This window comes from Pelecanus crispus, chromosome 16 (assembly GCF_030463565.1).
Source record: "Pelecanus crispus isolate bPelCri1 chromosome 16, bPelCri1.pri, whole genome shotgun sequence".
Lineage (NCBI taxonomy): Eukaryota > Metazoa > Chordata > Aves > Pelecaniformes > Pelecanidae > Pelecanus > Pelecanus crispus.
Window position 1 is genome coordinate 5,253,472 of NC_134658.1, and position 20,157 is coordinate 5,273,628.

The 20,157-nt window shown below is 49.8% G+C and overlaps 1 protein-coding gene across 1 annotated transcript in view; it reads left to right on the top strand.

Annotated features, from left to right (window-relative positions):
• Window positions 1-2,113: 2,113 nt before the first annotated feature.
• WASF2 (WASP family member 2) overlaps window positions 2,114-20,157 on the top strand; it is a 29,643-nt gene continuing 11,599 nt past the window's right edge. Inside the window, 2 exon segments of the mRNA XM_075721860.1 lie at window positions 2,114-2,139; window positions 19,039-19,192. Of these exon segments, the coding sequence (XP_075577975.1) occupies window positions 19,063-19,192 (130 nt within the window). The 5' untranslated portion in view covers window positions 2,114-2,139; window positions 19,039-19,062.

Here is a 20,157-nt window from a genome sequence, read left to right on the forward strand (position 1 = left end):
CGGTTCGGTTTTAAAGCACGAGCACTCCGAGCAGGGAAGAGATAGATGGCTGCGCCCAGTGCCCTTCGTCCTGCTCGCGCCCGCTCCCTCTTCCCCCTTTTGTAGGCATAAACAAACCTGGCGCTTAATGTTGATAATCAGGCAGGGAAGGAAAGATTTAATATCCAGATGCACAGGCAGAAACGCGGCATGCCGCATGCTGGTAATTTTTGATGCAAGTCTTTGCTCCCGCGGGTTCTGAGGGGGGCATTAGCATCACCCCGGCTCTGCCGAGCACCGGGCTGAGCCGCAGGATGCTGCCGGGGTCACCGGGGCTCGAGGCCGGGCAGGGAGCGGGGCTTTTCCGAGCCCCCCGGCATGCTCAGCCGCGCTGCCCGTCCCGGCGTGACCCCCACCGTGCGACTACGGCACGATGTCCTTGTGGGACCGGGACGCACAGCCACGTCGGCTCAGCAGGACCCTGTCCTGGGTCCCCCCATACAGGTGCAGCCAGCCCCGCTCATTAAACCGGGCTCGTTTATGCCTTGACTCCGCTCCCCGCCTCGTCAGGCCATGGGGACAAACCCAGGCGGGAGCCAAAACTGGTGTCACACAGCGGTGGCTGGCCGTCCCCATGCCCCCCAGCTCCAGGTACCCCCCGTGCTGGGGACACCCCACCCTGTTTTGGGGCTGGAGGTGGATGGGGGGCTGGGGACTCCCTGCCCTGTTTTGGGGCTGGAGGTGGATGAGGGGCTGGGGACCCCCTGCCCTGATTTGGGGGCTGGAGGCAGATGAGGGGCTTGGGACCCCCTGCCCTGGTTTGGAGGCTGGGGACCCCTGCCCTGGTTCGGGGTCTGGAGGTGGATGAGGGGCTTGGGACCCCCTGCCCTGATTTGGAGGCTGGGGACCCCCGCCCTGTTTCGTGGCTGGAGGCGGATGGGGGGCTGGGGACCCCCGCCCTGGTTTGGGGCTGGAGGCGGATTGGGGGTGGGGACCCCCTGCCCTGGTTTGGGGCTGGAGGCGGACGGGGGGCTGGGGACCCCCGCCCTGGTTCGGGGCCGGAGGCGGACGGGGGGCTGGGGACCCCCGCCCTGGTTCGGGGCCTGGAGGCGGACGGGGGGCTGGGGACCCCCGCCCTGGTTCGGGGCCTGGAGGCGGACGGGGGGCTGGGGACCCCCGCCCTGGTTCGGGGCTGGAGGCGGATTGGGGGTGGGGACCCCCGCCCTGGTTTGGAGGCTGGGGACCCCCGCCCTGGTTCGGGGCCGGAGGCGGACGGGGGGCTGGGGACCCCCGCCCTGGTTCGGGGCTGGAGGCGGATTGGGGGTGGGGACCCCCGCCCTGGTTTGGAGGCTGGGGACCCCCGCCCTGGTTCGGGGCCGGAGGCGGACGGGGCCCCTCTGGGCTGGCCGCAGGCCGACGGGCAGCTGCCAGGCTCCGGTCCCGCTCGCCAGCCCAGCGCTGTCCCTGTCACCTGCACCCCCTGCCCCCCCCACCTCTCCCCAAAGCCCCCCCACCCCTCCGAGCCTATTTGCCCCCTCCCAGCCCTGTCCCCTGACGCCCCCCGCCCCGCCCCGCCCTGGAGTGACACCCCCGCTCCCCCAGGTGGAACTTTCCTCGCAGGGCGGGAGACCATAGAGGCGAGAGGCAACACCAAAGGGGAGCTCTCCGGAGGGGAGGGGGGGGCGGAAGAGACAGACTCCCCTTTCCTCCAAAGCCACCTGGAAGAATATGGAGCTCAGGCACTCACAGACCCAGAGACATATTTTAGGAATGTCGTGGCTGTGCGTGGTGTCGCGATTCTCCTCTCTGCCCCTGGAATCTGTCCCAAAGCCTCGCGCAGATCCCCCCGCCTACTCCCCGCGATGGTACGTTCCTTCCTGCTTACGCTCTTTGCGCGGCCGGCTTGGGTGGGGTTCTTCTGCTGCTCCAGTTCCGTACGCGAGTGGCGTAGGACGGCTTTGATAGACATCCAGATGCAGCCAATAGCCTGTCAGTATTCTTGGCCGGCGAGCCAATGGCGCAGCGGACCGGTGGCCAGGAGGAGGCGGGGCGAGGCTCAGTCAGGGCAGGGAGGGGGAGCTGTGGAATGGCGGACGGCCGGGCTGGCCCGCCCTGGTGGTAGCGAGCTGAGGGGGCCGGAGGGGACAGTTGTGGAGAGGGGTGAGTACGAGAGGGGCGAGCGGCGACTCCTGGGGGCCTCCCAGGTCGCCTCTTCCCGGGGGAGGGAGGCGGAGGCGCTGGGGTGGGCCGCTAGGCCCCTGCCAAATAGTGAGCTATGGGGCTGAGCCGGGCACTGTTTCCTGCCACATAGTGAGCGCCGGCTGCTGTGGGCCCTGGTACCCCCGGGCTGGGGGGTTTGGGGCGAGCCTGGCCCCGGCCTGGGGACGGGGAGAGGGAAATGGCTTCATCCCTGGGCTGACACTTGCCCAGCCCCTCCCAGGGGCCATGGCTCAGAGCAGGGTGTGTGCCCTGGGCCGTGGCCGGGCTGCCCGGAGGGGCTGGGGTGTAGGGGAGGGCTGGCCTGCCCGGGGGGGTCAGGGGCCTGTGCTGGGTTAAGGAAACGCCGGTCTGCTGGGCTCTCCCGCGGCCTCGCCAGCGTCTGCTGTGCTGGGGCCGTTACAGAGGTCTGGCTTCGTGGGGAATGGCCTGGGGGAGCTGGGGAGAAGGGGGGGTGCTGCGGGGTCCCCTCCGAGGGAGAGGCAGCGGTGCTGTGCTGGCGGAGGGGGTCCCTCCCTTTCCAGCCTGGTTGCAGTCTTTGCTTTCTGGGTTTGACATCAGTGCTTGTGCAAACGCGTCCGTGTCTGTGTACAAAGTCTGGGTGTGAGGTGGCTGCCCTTGTTGGTGCAAGTTCTGGTGATTGCACTCATGCAGTGTTGCTGTGAAAGCAACTTCTCCCTCCTGGCTCTCTTCCTGCCCCAGAAGCGGGTGCACCCATCAGTATGTCTGGCTACGCTTTAAGGATGCGTGTAAGCCCCTTGACTGTTAACTGTGGGCAGACAAAACGTAGAACTGCTTGGGGTGAGACCGTGTGGGTGCTGTAGCACCCTTTGGAAAACGTTTTCCCCAATATTAAATCCCTCGGTGTGCTCTGAAAGGAAGCTTTGAAGGGTGTAACGGGGTATGGTTGGGTAGTTTGGTCAAACACGCTGACCTGCCGGTGACCTCAGACCATATTTCTTCCAGAGAAGTAAATTGTTAGGGAATGTTCTTGGGGTTGTACCTCACCAGCATTTAGATTTGTGTTGGGGTTACTGCTTTGGGATACAAATAGCATATGTCCTTTGGAGAAAGGTGAGAGATTGCAGCTCATCCCTGTTAGCTATTATTTAACCTCAAGGACCTTCCCATGGCAGGATATATTTTTTTTCCTGCAAAAAGTTTCACATTCGGCATTGCTGTTTTACTTTCATTAGTAGCAGTAGCAGAATTGGGCACCTCTACATAGATCAGACCGCTGGTGGGACTGCGTGATGTGTTAATGCCAGGAGTTAGGCCTGTTTGATCAGACACTAGAAAATACTGGAAGTCTAAGTCTTTCAGCGCTGCAGATGTTAGTGGACATGAAATGATACTAATAATGCTAAAAAACCCTTCTATTAAGTACACCTGCTGCAGACAGGGTCATAACTGATGGAGTGCTCCGTGACCCTCACACTTGCGTGTCCTTCCCAAAGCCTTGTGAGATGGAAAAGTTGAAAGTAAAAGATGTGAGAAGCCAGCAGTGTGTGTGCTTCCCTGTGACAAAGCTGATGCAAAGTGTGACTTTATGGGAAGTACTAAAGTCTGGGTGCTTGGTCACATGAGGAAGGGGTATAGTTATGTTTTCCATCAGTTTTAAACATCTGCAGAATCGGTTGCTGGTAAGTGCTGCAGGAATTTAAAATGCTGCGTTGCGACACTTTTCATTCTGATGTGCCCCTTATTGACCTTGAGTGGGTTTTTGTCATAGAAACCGATACAGAGTTTAATCCAAAACTTAGTTAAAAACAAACCAAAGCTAACATCTACCCACTGAAAACACAGGCAGCATGTTGATAAAGTGACTTTGAAAATCCACTTGAATTCACAGCCAAGGACAAGCTTTATGCCAGGAAGTCGGGTGGAGCCGGCCAGGCACTTCAGTTCTGTGCTTTTTTTTTTTTCCCTTTTTTTTTTTTTTTTTTTTTTTTTTTTTTAAGGATTGTGCTTGAAGACATAAAGTTTGAATGAGAGAGCTTGAGCCAAGCTTTAGAGGCCCATCTAATGCTGATCTTTGGTCAAGCTACAGTTGTCAGTATTGTGCCTGGGTGGGTTGGTGGGGATCAAACCCAGGACATCTAACTTCCAAGGCATCGATTTCTGCTTGGTTAAAAGCCTCGTTCTGTTTGGGGTGAGGAGCAGGTTTACCAGCTCCCTGTGTAGCCCGGTTGAAACAGGGTGAAGCCTTGCTGTACTGAGTAAGTATGGGCTGTAAGAGGATAAATTTCCAGGGACGAACTGAATGTAAACTTTTCCCTAAACTGTGTATTTTCACTGTTTTTAAAAAGAAATGTGGTATTTTTTATCTGTCTGGTAACAAGTTCAAAAAGTAAGTGCCCCAAATTCCACTTTTTTTTTATTTAAAAAAATAAAAAACCCCTTCTGATGGCTCAAGCCTGTCGGACTCCTTCCTCTTCACAGCTGTGAAGATAAAGCCTTTCCAAGCTGTCTGCTGCTGATCAGGTTTTCCCAAGCTGCTGCCCAGTGATGTTAGCAGGACCCCTGCTTCACTTCACCATTCCCACGCCCTTGGCCCCGGCCCCACAAAAAAACAGTGGTGCTGATCCCTGGCTGCGGGCTCACCCCTGTTCCTCACTTCAGCTTCTGTCCAGTCTGCATTCCTAACAAATCTTTCAAGCTCTGGTTTTACAAAACTGTGCTGGAGGGGTGGGAGGAGGATGCAAGTTAAGGCTACGAGGAGGCGGGGGGGGAAAGAAATACAGTGTGTTTCTGGCTACGTTATTTTGTACAAGACTTATTTGAAATGTGGTGTTGTGAAGTGAGCATCTTACTGAAGAAGGGTAGAGGCTGGAACTGCAGCCCTCATGACTTTAGAGAGGTCACTGCTGGGGTTTGAAGTAATGAGTTAATAGAAAAGTTCTTTTAAGCAGACTATAAAACTGGTTTCCCTATGAATAATGTGACACACCGAACAGAAATGGGGTATTTTTAAGTTACAGCTCAGAAGGTATTTGTGAACAGTGATTCACTAAAAAGAATACAACCTTTATGATAACTACCAACCCAGTTTCTCAGCATGCTTTGAATATATCTCATTCTTCAGGGCTGGTCTAGGAAAAGTTGATTTCATTCACAAAGCTTAGATAATCGCGTAGTGTGGGTGGAGGGGTTAAAACTTCAGTGATTGCCTCATATGCATATAGTTACAGCTGCAAATCCATCTCCTGGGTTTTTTTTTTTTTTCTTATTTTTTGTGGTGATAGAAGAACAAAGAAGATTGTTAGGATTAATGTTTCCACAAAATCAGGTTAGTTTTCTTTGACAGACTGTAATAAGGAAGATTTCAACAAGTGTAAGACTCGGCTTTAATCCTTGTAGATAGTTTCTCTCTGTGGGCTTTCTGGACTCAAATGTTTAATAACTTTAAATGTAAGGTTTCTGCTTTGTCTCTGCTAGGTTTGGTGATAATACTTAGCCCTTGGTCATTCAGCTGAGCAAAATGCATTGCTGCGTGTGCCGCACGAGTCGGTCGCGAAGCAGGAAAAGGACTGAACAGCAATTGTGTTTGCATGTTGTGTATAAAGTTCCCGCTGTCCCCATACAGAACGGGACACCAGCACCCGGCAGAAACACGCGCTGCCAAAAGCTTCTTCTGAGGGTTAAAATGGCCAGAACAGGCCACTGTCTGATGGCTCAGCACCGGGCTTGCTCCTTTACATATATTTTCTAAAGTAATGCTGCACGCAATGCACGGGAGACAAACCAAAAGTGACACTTTCACTGTGCGGAAATCTAGGAAAGCAAAATGCAGCTATTTTCCTAGCCTGGCTTCTGGTGTGTTACTGTTTTCAGCAGCACTCTTGCTTCTAATGGGTTCTGTAGTAAGAAATTGTATTTGAGTATTTATTCTCACTGTGCAAGGATAAATATTTGTGAGATCGGGCCCTTGGTTACCATAGATTAACATTTATTTAAATATTTTAGGTATTTATAAGCACTGGGTTTTAAAAAAAGGCATGTGGAAATGGCTTCTGGGTAATAAGCAAATGGCTGCTCAGAACAGAACCACCCCGGTGACATTTACTTCCTTTGTATTTTTGCAACTCTGTGTAATAAAAAGACTGTGTGTTTTCTTTTTGAGGAGGGGAGGCTACTGGTGCTGCTGATCCGGCTTTGCTGCAAAGGGCCTGCTTGCTAACAGGAGCTTTTACAGCAGGTTATCAGATGCAGGCCTCATTCTGATTTATATAAGATTTGGTTTTCCATCTGAAGGTCTGCAGGATTTTTTATTCTTTTTTTTTTTTTTTTTTTTTTTTTCTCCCCCTGCCTGGGAGGCAGTAGGGGGGAGGTCCCCTCCCAGAAGAACTGAAACATGAACTTCCACGTTATTTTGTTGAGCAAGCAGCGCGGTGGCAGTGCAAAGCGTTAATCACATTCTCCATCCCGAGCTCGCCTCTGCTGCAGTAATGGGCCTGGGAAATAGTTCCTCTAGATCCTACCCTAATTCTTGAAATCGCAGTAAAGCTTTCCGGTATTATGTTGCTGCTGGAGAAGTGGTGGAGCACAGACATATCTCAAGTATGCATCTGCCAGGGGCTTTGATGAAGAAAATTTAAAGGACCAGGAATCTCAACTGGTCTCCTACAAATGGGGTCAGTGGTGACCTGCTCTCTTCCTTCAACGCCTGCCGTGTCTTCTCCTCTTACAGAGCAGTATCCCAGGCCTGTTTTGGGGAGAAGTGGTGGTTTAAAGGATGCTGCGATGCCAAGAGAGGAAGAAGGGAGCTGCCTATGAAGCAGCAGCAGTTAGCATTTGTTCTCGAGAGCTTAAATTTCTGCATGGGAGGCTGTTGCTGTGCCACCGCTTTAGGGGAGCTGCTCGGAGATCACTGGTGACCTGTTGTCTTGGAGGTTTTGATTCTCCTGCCTTAGTGTCGGAAGTGGCGCGCAGTCGAGAATGGGACGGACAACACGCAAAGAGCTGTCCGCTAAAAATAATTTGTTCTTACTGCTGCCGTAAATCAAACCTAAACCATTATTATTTTGGTTTCTGCTGAAAGTGCTCAGTTAGAATTGAGAGTTTCTCGTGTGTTGTCTGATGCAGCCAGGTAGCCTTCTTCTCCAAAGGCGCTTGCTTAATATGAATGGTGATGCATTTATTTGAACAACTCCTTTATGAAGCAAAGACACACATAGATTTGAGGTTAAAATCTCCTAATTGTAAAGTGAAGGACATAAAAGGAAGCGCATTTTCACCTAGCATGTGATAAATGTGGGACTTGCTGCCCTGGGATTTCATGGATGCTGACTGTTTGGATGAGTTCAGAAGCTGATGAGACCAGTTCATGGAAGTGAAGTCCATAAAGGACAATTGAACGATAGCGTTTGTTTCCGCGCGGTCTTAAGGTGCGGTGGGAAGCTGCAACGTGGGAAAGGACGGCAGGGAGAACTGTTGCTCCGTGCTTGCCTTGTTCTCATGCTCTTTTCTTTATGCATCTGAGATCTGACCACCGATGGACGGAGGATGCTGGTTTATCTGGAGGCTGGATGACCTAGCATGGCTATTCTTAAGTCCTGTGGCTTAGGGTTTCTTGTCTGGTTTGTTCGTTGATGTTTCTGATGATGTTACAGAGCAACCTGCCTCTTCCAAGCCTTCATTTCTCTCCGCTCATAAAACTGGGCTAATGACTCTGACCTTTTGTTTGTAAAGGAAAAGGAAAAGGATCAACAAAATACTGGAGCTTATTTACTATCATTACTGAAATGATGAGCAATGCCACTTTGCGGTACTTCAAAGAGGCTTCGCTTATAAGATGCTGGAAATCCCTAGAGAGAGAAAATGTTTCAGATGGAAAAGGAGGAGGGGGAATATTCCTCCCATTCTCATCTTGTAAGTGTACTTTCCTGCTAGGCATGGAGGTAATATCTCCAGCCATCTCCCCTCCTACCTGGGCTATTTCAAATAGCCGCTGACAATCTTTGCTTTTTTCCATAATGGCCAAAGGGGCCGGTGTCACCGATCGCGTAGGAGCGAGTTCTGCATAGATTGTTCACATGCTGTGGAGTTTTGCGAAGTACTTTGTTGACCTATTGTATTACTGCTAATAAGATTGAATGTGGTTTTAATTTCTCATTTCCTCTTTCACTGGATGTCCTTTTCCTACTTCTTAGAGTCTTACTTCAAGTCTCTGTATAGCAAAAGTCTTTTTCTGTTGCTCAAAGAATGAATGATGCTTTGCTTTCAGGCAGCTCTGCACTGGAGGGCTTTAAGTGGCATTCAGAGAAGGCTATCAGCCACAATATCTGATGTATTGGTGTAGCTGCGGTTCATGCATGGAGTGCAAAAAATGGGATTTAATTGGGAGGGAGGGGGAATAGTGGCCCTGGCTGAATGGATGGGTGAAAGTTCCCCGACCACCCCTTAGCCCAGCAAATAGTTCGTTGAGTGCTTGCCAGAGCGGAAGCGAGTTCCCTTTCAGGCACCCTGCTTTTGTGCACCGTAAGAAAAAGCACACACTCTTATGGTTTTGGCCTTGCAGCTGCGAAAAAAAAAAAAAAAAAAGCAAGAGAGAACCGTGCACACACCCAGATCCTGTTCTTTCAATACCAACAGCTGCTGAGCTGATCCTTTGCTGGAGGAAGGCATATAGCTATAAACACAGCTTGTGTAAAACCTTTACCTTCTGTCTAGGGCAGCATGAAATAACTGGCCGCTTCCCTTTTGGAGGCTAAATTAAAAACGCGTGTAATTAACTTATACAAAATAGCCTTTTGGTTGCTATTGAGAATTCAATATTGTATCAAGGAGGTTACATCGAGGGTCTGGCTTCACATGAGAGGTTTCCATAAAGCAGCTTATTATAGACCTTGTGGTGAGCTTTGATAGAAAGGCTTGCATCTTTAGCATCCCTAATACGGTCTAATCTCTCCTCTCCCAAAAAAGATCGGTTCAATAAAGTGATGGTTTCAAACACTCTGAAATAGTTTTGGATGGTCCAGAGCCTGGAGTTTGCGCTGCAGATTACATAAGGTGAGATCACTGCTGGGCTCAGAACATACAAAATGGAAACAACTACAGCTTAAAAAGAATATTTTTTTCTGACTGTCCCAAGGAGATTACACAGGCATCTGTCACCACGTCCAAGCTGAAATTTGACCCTGCTCTGTCTGACCAGGGGGGCTGATTGAAACAGTGGGGCCTTGCTGGAGTCTGCCTGGAAGGTTGTTCGGTCCCGCTGGCTGCACGGATGGAGAGAGTGAGTCCAAGGATTGTCATGCTGTTGAGCAAAACCAGAAGACTGCTACTCGCAGCTTCCTGCAGCTCTGCCTGCAAATCCCAAATGGCAGCCCGGGATCATGCGCCGTGCCCGTCCGTTGCACAGATGGCTTGTGCACGCACAAAAAACAGATTTGGTGTTTCTGGGGGGGTCGCCTCGCTGGGCACCTCGATGGAAGAACTGGGTAATCCCAGACATGGGGCAGGCCCCTTCTCCCCCAGCCCTGGTTCCGCTTCCCACCCTTGGACGGGACAAACCGTAGGTGTGGGGAAGGAGAACTGCCTGGAAAACCCCAGATACGTGGTGGCATTTGGTACTGGTGGGGGCCTGCCTGTTCTCCCGAGTTCATAGTAGTACCCATCGCACTTGACTCCTGAGATCCAAAAAGCATATTCAAGGTCTTAATGTGGCATCTTGTGTATCTCCCCCCCCCCCCAATAGAAAACCCATGTGTTATTTTGACTTCATATAAAGATGCTGTTCATAAACCATTTTGATTTAGATGCTCAAGGCTGTTCTCTTGTTTTTTTGTGACAGAAATCCCAGCAGATATAACACTTCTGGAAGATATCAGGGAGTCACTGTCTCTTTTTTTCATCGTGTCAAAGGTTAACTTAAAATATTAATGCTGCAAAGATTCATTTAAGATATTAAAACTGTTCAGGCAAGAATACATGTACATATTGTAATTACTTCCTTTTTCTTACAATTAAAGTAATTGGATTATATTTAATGAGCTATTTACATTTAATAATTAAGAAAAGACTTATCTTTCCAGTATTCCCCAAGTGCAGCAGAAGGGTGGGGGCACTCAGAGCTGTGATATAATTATCTAGGCGTGAGTTGAAACTGAAAGAGCAGTTGAGCTGTGTAGAAAACACTTGGAACTGGTTTGTTCCTACTCTTTCATTAATCAAAATAGTTTAGTGTGTGTTAAAGCTGGGGAGGCTGAGCTTAGCTGCAAATGAGACAGAGTTTATCTGCTCAAAAGGAAGGTTAAAGTATGTTCAGACTTCAGGAATAAGTCATTTAGAAAAAAAAAAAAAAACAAAACCACACCCTCTCTTTCCATATTAATTACCGAGCACTGCCCTAGAATGAAAATGTGCTGATGTATTGTGAGAGTTGTGCTTTGCACCAAGCGCTTTGTTAGCGCTAACAGGCACAAGCCTTTCCTCTTGCTGGAGGAGGCTGGTGTGAAGGAGAGGAAGAAAACATGCTATCCTCATTAGCAGTAATTCAGCCTGGGAATGAGCGATTCAGCGGTGTTTGCTTTAGCAGCCGCGCACCGTTTGCAGAAGTTGGCCTGTGGTTCTGCGCAGGCATCCCCGCAGCGACGGCGCGAGGCTCGGGTCCCTGCGGTACCTCCAAATGAAACTGGTGGGAACGATGCTGCTTGTGTTGCCACCTAAATTGCATCTCTTCTAGTCAAGACCTTTTGAAGTGAATTCAGTGCTGTGACAGACTTTGAGGCTTGGAAAATGAAATCTTGTGATTTTTATCCAGAGCTCATTTCGCCTGGATTGGGACAGAAACAAAGGGATGACTTTGCCAATGAAAGCTCCTCGCCCTGGACCTTTAAGGACTGGCTTTTGGGGCAGAGTGGCAATCCTGTTTTAGCAGACGCGTCTCTCTCGGCTTGCTGTGGCGGCTAACCCAGGCTCAAGGGACTCATCTCCTGGGACAGGTTGAGCCTGATTCCTTGGATAGTCTCTGACTTTGGGCAGTGGTTCGGGCTCAGACTGGGTGTCATTAGAGACCTCCTGCCCGTGGAGCGAAACCTGCCCGCTGACCAGGCCTCTCCCCACATCCTCCTCAAATATTTGAGAACCTACAGTGAGTTTTCTGTACCCGAGTTCGCCAAAGCTACCTGTTGATTGAAGCTTGTGATACTACTCTGTATTGTCGCTGACCTTGTATCCTTGCCAAAATTATTCATAGGGTTAACAGAAAGCATTCTGCTCCCTTTGCTGCTCCTGTTTCCTAGGAAGCAACAAAGCCAGAGCTCTTCTGGCGCTGAAGGAGCCCTGCCTCTCTCCTGATGTATATCCTCACAGCAAAGACCTTGAAACCTTTCTGTTTCAGAGCTTTAATTCCTGTTTAATCAATAATTCTGTATTCTGAGAATCAAATCCCTGTGACAGCTTTCTTTAATTGAGCTAAACTGCCTTTCTCTTGTCACATCTCTTCTAGAGTTTTATTTAAATGCATTTGTTCTGCCTGTATCCTAGTCAGGCATTGATAGGAACACCAGGTGACCCTCTTTGTTTAACTTGTTTTTCAGCTAAATGAATGGAAACATTAATTAGGGCAATGATGTGGTTTTTAGGAATTAAAAAAAAAAGTCTAGGTCAAACTGCTGGCTGTATTTGCACTCCAACAGAAGCTAGGAGGATCTGTATGTTCCCCATTAGTGACACCCCCGTCCTTCCACCCCCGGCTTGATTTCTGCCAGCAGCTTCGAGCGAGTCCCTCTCCTGGAGAGCAGGCTGGCATTTATTCCAGCAAGATCATCTTCAGTAAAGCTGATAACAAAAGTTTAAAAGGAAGAGCCAAATTTTCAGTCACACCTGTGCAATCCCCTCGAGGGCAGTAAATGATGACGATAATGCGTGAGCCAGACAAAAAAACACAGAAAATGGCTTTCTGAGCCTCTTTTGCATTTTTCAGAGCCAGCAGACTGGAGGGGGGGGGGGGGGGGGGGGGGAGAAAAAGGGGGGGGGGGGGAGAGTATTTTTACTCTGGGAACTGGGCGGGCTGGATGTTTGTTGTCTCAAGGACTCCACAGTGCACTGTACAATGCTTCGTTATTCTGCAAGATCAGGGCTGGCATTTCCTAGTGTCAGAACATCGCTGTGGAAATGTGCAGCGCTGCTCTTGCCCCACGCTATTGCCGAAACACCTCTTTTGTAATGCCGGCAGGTCGTATCTGCAAAGTTCTCGAGTTGGCGATTGAAGTGGATTATTAATATACAGAGGGGTTATGTACGGGGGTTTTTTTGCGATCAGCTAACTGTGTTCTCCTGAAGGCCCCATGTTTTCAGTACCCATGCTTCAGGAAAGCTTTTGTGCGATCGTGGTGAAAACACAGCCTGCGCTTTCCGTCTTAGCGGCTGGTAAGAGATGGTGGGCAGTGTTTTTTCCCCGGCGCCTGGGGGGGTTTTACCCATGCGTCTCCCCCGTGGCTTTTGGGGAGAATAGAGCACTGTGAAAGGAAGCAGCCCTGCAGCTGCCCTTCGCTGCTGACTCCTGCTCAGCTGCTGGCAGGCTGGGCTGTTAATGACAGATGAGCCTGTGACGCGTTTTTGGGAATGAATACTTGTTACAGCTGGCGGGATGGAGTAGTTTGTGGCATCACATGGCAGTTTGCTCTGTAATTTCACTCCCTATTGCTCGGATGCAGCACTGATTGCTAGGTCTCTCTCCGAGTGTGGAACTGTAGCATTTCTGATTGCTGCATCCCACTTCTCTGTGGCTGCATTGTGAGCTTGGATATAGCCCTGAGCACTCAGCAGAGCCTTCTGCTGATTTCCCCCCCCCCCCCCCCCCCCCCCCAGTTCTCCCTCTGTGTGTGTGTGTGTGTGGCTGCTGCTTCCCTTTCTGCTAGTCTTTTGGGGTTACATAAAAGCCAGTCTCTTTCTGGCCATTACAGCTACATGGGGGAGTAGTTACTGCTGAGAAAAGCTTGAAATTTGAAGCGGAGTTGTCACAGACATTAGAAAGAACAGTCAGTCTGCGTTGGCAAGCTACTGAGTTAAGTCTCATTTCATACTGATGGGAATTTCAGATCTGATTATCTCCTTCCTCCCTCATTCCCAAACCTGCTGGTGTGTCTGATCCCCCAATGGGTACTCCGCTCTCCAAGGCGCTTAGCTGAAGGCTTGGTCTCCTTGACTGTGCTGCTTGTTTGTGTCCAGGCAGAGGATTTGATAAGCCCCGCTGAGGGCGGGGTGGTTGGGCACCCTGACGTACTCGAAAATCAAGCCTAATTTCCCTCCTCTTCCCCAAAAATGAGCTCTGTCCTCCTTGGGTGTTTTGTGCTACACCAGACACTATGACAGATGATATCACTGCTGGGGTCCAGATTTATTTGCAGATGGTCCCTGATCTAAGAGGTTGTGTGTCACATTGAGTGGGGAATTACCCAGGTGACTCCCAGTAATGCTATGCTAGCTGGTCAAATACCAGTGAGAACCACCACCTTGCCAGATCTCTCCCTCCAACTCGGCTGTTATTTACAGCTCTTTGTGTGCGTTGCATACACACATCACCTTGTAGTCCTGCCTGCCTTCTCCTCTGCACCGCGGTGTTGACTGTGCTATCTGCCTGCTGTACAACAACAACAAAAAAAAAAAGGCTGGTTCCTCTCTTGCTGTGCAGTGCTGTTTTCTGCTCTGCTCCAAACTGCTTGTTAAGGAGTATTTGCTCCGAGTTGCTGTTTTCAGTTGACAGAACTCGAACTCGCGTTGGAAAGCAAATACTCAACCCTAAAATGCCCCTGTATTGCTTCTCAATACTTGTAATCAAAGTCTGTCTCCTTTATTGTTCGTAACAATTGTCCAATTTTACTGTGCCAGCCCTATTTATTAAAAATAGTCAATAAGACGCAGCTTTGTGCAAGGGGTTTATAGACTGGCAGTTCTTGTTTGAAACAAACCAATTGTACTTGATTCTAATCCAGAACTGGGATTCCTGAGTGATCCGCTACAGCAGAGCTCATGGGGAGAGCGGTCGATGACTTGCTGATAAGAAATCTTAGAGCAGCACGCTCATCTTGAATTTACCTCGTGCTTTGCTCAAAGTGCTGGATTTGGAAAGGCAAAAATTGCAAGCCGTGTTGTTTTCTTTTTTTTTTCCCCCTCCCCTTTATGGGCCTGTGTTGTGCTACGCTTGTTCCCCAGCACCCCAAGAGTATTTACAGAAATAATTGCCAAAGTCAGAATCCACTGAAAAACTGGTGAGCAAGGCATTCAAGGTGAGAGCTTATTGTGGAGGGAGTGGGGTGTCAAATCGGCAGCCATGTGAAGAAGTGCTAGGCATGGATCCTGCTTTCTTGGAGAAATATGAGGTGTCCGAGACCACCGTGTGCGCAGTGAGAAAGCAGATGAGTTGATAGGAAGGGTGATGCGGAGCAAAAGCCCGGTGAATCCTGGAAACGAGGTGCTGGTTGTGGCTGGAAGATCGGTAGGAATGTAGGAGCGGTGAGCTCAGCTTCCAGGGCTTTTGTCATGCTCAGCAAACTTTTTCTGGGCCGGCGCGGGGCTGTGGAGCGGGCCGGGGCTCGGCAACGCGTGTGTAAGCATTTTGGGAGAGGGGAAATTATGAGGAATTCTGGCAATGCCCGGCTGGAGGTGGGGCAGTGTACAGCTGCGGGGAGGCGAGGGGAAAAGAGCTACGGGGCGAAGCTGGGCTTTTCGGATGGTTTGGCTTTTAGTCACTGCCGTCATAACAAGGCTTGGAGCCTTCTTTGATTCAAGCCGTGACTTGGAGACTTCAGAGGAAATGCTTGCCGTGGGCAGGTAGGAAGGTTCTGATTCAAGCGGGAGAGAAAAATCATTTGTTACTGTAAGAAAAGGCCTTACTTCTTGTTTTTAAGAAGGCGTGAAGCACGGCTGTTGGGAGGATGAGTATTTTGAACGTCGATTGATGCAGCAGTGTTTGTGGATTTGGCACGAGTGGCTTCGCCGTCGGCCCATCTCCTTACAGCTCTCCCAACCAGCGGTGCTCTGCAACCAGCAAAGATCACTTCACTTCTCACATAGCTAGCGCTGTGTTTCAATTTGATGCCTTTCTTTTCTTTTTTTTTCCCCCCTCCATATTCATTAGAAATCTGTTGCAGACAGTTTTGTGTTTCTTAGAGGCAGTTTGCTTTTACTTTTGACGTACTTGATCTCCTCTCCCATTACAGGAGACGGGGCAGGTCCTCCGTGCCCATGGCGTGCCATTCGTGCAGCTTCTTAAAAGCAGCGTGTGCACCCCAAACTCTAGTACTGAAACAAACCCAGTCTTCAACATTAATAAGCAAGTGGAAATGCTTATCTTTGCCTGAAAGATAAGGATTTTTGGCCTCGCAATTCATTTAACTTGCTTCTGAATGGTAGGATTTAGTTATAATATATGGTCTGCGGTAGTTACGTGACAGTGACTAATGCCTGATGACCGGTCTGGCTAGCTGGGGTGGAAAACTGCTGTGCTGTCATGCCCTGACCACTGAAAGTAAAGCGGTTCTGGATGGCCCTTGCTGGTAGCACGCTGTCAATCGGCTTCTTAATGACTCTCTTAAAGAATAAAAGCAAGAGCCTCCTGGAAAGCTTTTTTAGGTCTGTCCCTTCCTTGTTTCATTTACTGTGTGTCTTCCCTGCCCCCAGCTGTATGCCTTGTGCTGTCTCCTGTGTTTTGCTTCCTCCTTCTCCCTCTGCTCTCATACCTTGTCCCTTCTCCACACTTGATTTTCTGCCCCTCCTGATGGCTGCTTTCGAAATACACCACTTATTTTCCAATCTAGACTATTAATCTTTGTCCCACCTACTCACGAGGCATGAAGGTTTTACAGGAGTCCATTAGCTGTTATTTCTATACCTACCCTCCAAAGACTCATGGGGAAAACCGAGGTCTAACAGTGAAGTGCCTTCTTGTGGGGGCATCGACTGCTCTTTTCGCTAATGTTGGCACCAAGCTCTGGTTGTAGGTCCCAGATTTCCTATCTGCCTGCCTCCACCCTACAAAAACATCTGAAACCTTAGAGCTCCTTGTCCTTCCGCTCAGACGAGAGGAAATTTTGCTTTAAAATGCCTCTTATCCCAGAGGCTGCCGGCTGCAGCGAGAGCAGAAGGCTGGTTGTCCACAGCCCATCCTGTCCTCCCTGCCTTGCTCATCTCCGGTGCTCCACGGGGTTAATCTCTTCTTTTAGTTTGACTGCTGCTTGCTGGATCCTGACTGGTGTTAGGAGCAGCAGCGGGGCAGCCGAGCCGTCGCCTTGGGAAGAAGCGATGCTGCCGTACTCTGCGAGGAGGGCTGTCGTAGCGATCACGAGGGTGAAACTCTTGATTCTGCAGTGGAGTGTGGCAGGCTGTGCTGGGAGGGTGGGGGTGGCTGGCAGGATGAGCCAGGCTATAAAGGGAGTGTTTTTCTTAGCCCTTATCTCTGCTGTCTTGCACCAGTGCAAATTCATAATGTACATGTGCTGTACCATTGTGCTTTTTTAAAAAAAAAAAAAAAAAAGGCAACTTTCGCCACTACTCCTTGCATTTAGTTTCAAAACCTGCTTGAAGGCAAACGCTCTCAGGAGGGCTGTATATAGACAACAGATTCTGAGCCTTTGTTTATTTGTGGGTATTTGGGGCACTACTCCATTTTCTGCCCTGTTCTCCCCATACTTGCAGAGACTAGTGCTACCTGCGTCTATCTGACCCACCATACCTATCATCTTTGGGGGGTTTTGTCTCTTTTTATCCATGCATGCTCACATCTCTTCCTCCTTACAGGCTTATTTTTCCTCTTGCTGTTTTCCTTCTGTCTGTCCTGCGCCTTGGAAGGTTTCCAGCTGGGTTTGGTGGATGGGCTCTCCGCTCTGGCTCTGCAGATCCCACCGCGTGTGCTCCCTGGCCAAGCCCTGGGGAAGCACGGGGGAGAAGCTCGATGCAGGCAGCCTGTAAATGCTGCCTTGTTTATGAGAGCTGCTTGTTGGTGCAGACTGCAGTCTGGGGGGAGCTGGGAAAGTTTGCCTGGCATAAAGCGCTAAAGCTGACAAAGGATTGTAGGGCTTGGGCTGTAATCGATAAAACATGGGGTATTTAGAAGTGAAGGTCAGAGTCCTCTTCCTTAGTTCACCCTGTTCTTTAAATATCCCAGCAGTTACTGATGGCTGCTGCAGTGCTTGGACACAGTGAAGAACAACAGGGGCTTCAGTCCTCAGACAGTCTCTGCTTTTATTTAGTTGGATGCAGATCTCGCTCCCCTCTTCTATAAGGTGTACGGTTATGGGGACCCGTTCCTTGCGCGGGGACAAGCACGCGAAATTCCTTGCGTAGAGGCGTTGCAAAATGGCAACCTACATCTGCTTGTCTGGGAGATATCCGTGCGCCCGGTGTGCTGTGGCTCTTGAACTCCTCTGCCTTAATGGGTCAAATTTAGCAATTCAAAATCTGGCTTGTGAGGTAATTAGGAGGGATAATGCCCACTTCTTCCTCTTAACACCCTGATAGAAAAGCATCCAGGAAGGACTCCTGGACCTCAAAGATAAGCTGCCAGCTGCCACAGAGACTATCAAAGGGTGGCTCAAAGTCAAGAGCAAACAGCTGATTTTTTATGGTTCTTGGGTTTTTGCTGTTGGTGACAGGAAGCCATGTTCCCCAAGCTGTTAGCTTCCTGTTTTATTTTTACACCCAGCCCGAGCAGATCAGCATGCCCATCACATGGGAGCTGGCTGCTTCTTTCTCTTGGGTTGTTCCTCAGCTGACCTAGAAAAGTGATTCTTTCCCCTTCTAAATTAATCAAGAAGTTGGGATGTATTTGCTTTCACTTAGTCTTAAAGCTTTCAGGCATGTATCATGCTCCTTACTCTGAGCTCTGTTTACCCAAGTTTCCTTCTCTCTCTTGGAGGCAGATGATCTGAGAGGGAGCTGTTTGTTGCTTCAACGTTTCGGCCTGTTAGCAAAGGAGATTTTTGTTAGTTCAGGACACTGACCTGCACATGAAAGCATTTTCTGTCTAAAGCGTAGCTTCCGGACACTTAAATTTTCTTCTTTCTTCTTTTTAAATATTTTTTTAAAAGAAAGAACTGGAAGTTTGTCCTGACTGTTGTACAATCAATCTTGACTTCTTTCTGAGCACACTCTAGCCCTGCATCCTGATTAGAGCTCCCTCATCCTTAAACTGCTGTAGCATGAAAACAATGGTCCAGTGTAAACCTTGGCCCCGGGGGATTTCCCAAGGGAAGAGGGATGCAGCCTGCAGGATAAGGAACAGTCACCAGAAAGTTTCCTGGTCAGCTGCAAGCGCTTCCTGTTGTTTCAGGAGAGCCCTGTCTCTGCTGCTCCAGGAGAGAGGCACCACGCATGCTTTGGTGTGCTGGAAGAAGCTGGTTTGGGTTTGGTGGTTTGTTTGGTTTGGTGGTTTTTTGGTTTTTTTTTTTTTCACATTTCCCATCTTCATCCTCTTGGTTTAAGCTAAACCTATTGATTGCAACTTTAAAATATTTCTGAAGAAGAGCTTGTAAGACTCGCCAAAGACGCTGTGTGGGAGCGCGGGAGGAAGGAGGCTGCTCAGAGGCGGCGGATGGGTAGGAAGGCAACAACGGCTGCGGTAATGCCAGCAGCACCTTGCGTGTAGGCGAAGATGTGTAGTTTTCCATCTCTGCCTCTGTACCTGAGCTGGTGGGGCTTTGCTGTCACTGCAAGTCATAGAACAGCAGGATCTTTATTTCTGATGAACCAGTTTTATAAGGGTGGGGAGGGGGGAAAGAAGGCTTATAAATAAAGCCATTTGAGAGCAGGAAAAACGAACACCATGGCTCTGGTGTGCCTGGAATTTGCGGTTGAGTAATCCTTTCCTGTTTCTTTTTTGGGTTGTTTTTCATCTTTCAGAACAGTGCCTGAAGCAGGTCCACCATGCCGTTAGTAACGAGGAACATTGAGCCAAGGCACCTGTGCCGTCAGACGTTGCCTAGCGTTCGAAGCGAGCTGGAATGCATGACCAACATCACCCTGGCAAATGTCATTCGACAGCTGGGCAGCCTGAGTGAGTACCATGGCGAGCCTGCACGTTGCCCTCAGGAGTCGCTAGTGCTCTTTATTTAGCTCCTTTTCTACTCTCGTGTTCCTATTTCTCCCCCATCTGCCTTCCCTGGGTAATGCTAAAATGTTTTCCTAAAGAAATCTGATGCTAATTTCATATCCCTGGTCCCACTGCCTTCCCATCTAAGAGAAAATTGGGGGGGGGGAGTGTGTATGTGTGTGTGCGTGCATGTGTGAGAGGCTGCAGCGAAACTGCAGATGGAAGGATGGAGCACAACTCAGGCTTGTAAAATGGGAGGCTCTCCGAGCAGCCAGGATCTTGTGTCAGAGAATGCGCCTGTAATTGCACGCGCTACTAAATGGAGCTTGACTGTGTTGAATCTACAGTGTGTCAGTAGTCTTATTTTTAATGAAAGATAATTAAAGCGCACACGCAGAAGCTGCCTGTTTGCCCCTGCTGTTTGTTGCACTGGAAGACCCAAAGTCCCTGGTCTGAGCCAAGCGTTGCCTCTGGAGTATTGGGGGTTTGGGGCTGCTCACTCAAACAGCAGCACGAGCTGTAGCGATGCCTCGCTCAGCTCTCCAGTGGGCTGACCGATAGCCTTGTAAAGGCTGGAGGGAAAACGTGGGCCTACGTGCCGTAGGAGAAACGAAGAGTTAATTGTGGTCTCTCCGGGGTGACTCCTTAGTCTGTTGAAATGCTCTGGATTCTGATTAGCCACCTCTGTCCTTGAAGCAAGACTTTGATGATCAAATTAATACATCGTTTAGCTTCTCCATGGTGTCTGCAAGCACTTCTGCTTGCTCTGCAAAGCAAGCCCCTTGTCTTCCGCCGTAGCGTGAATGTGGCAGGGAAAGTTTGGGTGCAGTCTCTTTCCAGCAGTGAAAACCGTGGCTGTTGCTAAAATCTGGGCCTGTGTTTGCTGCCAGCCGGTATCGCATTCTGTTGGGTTGTAGAAATGTCACTGC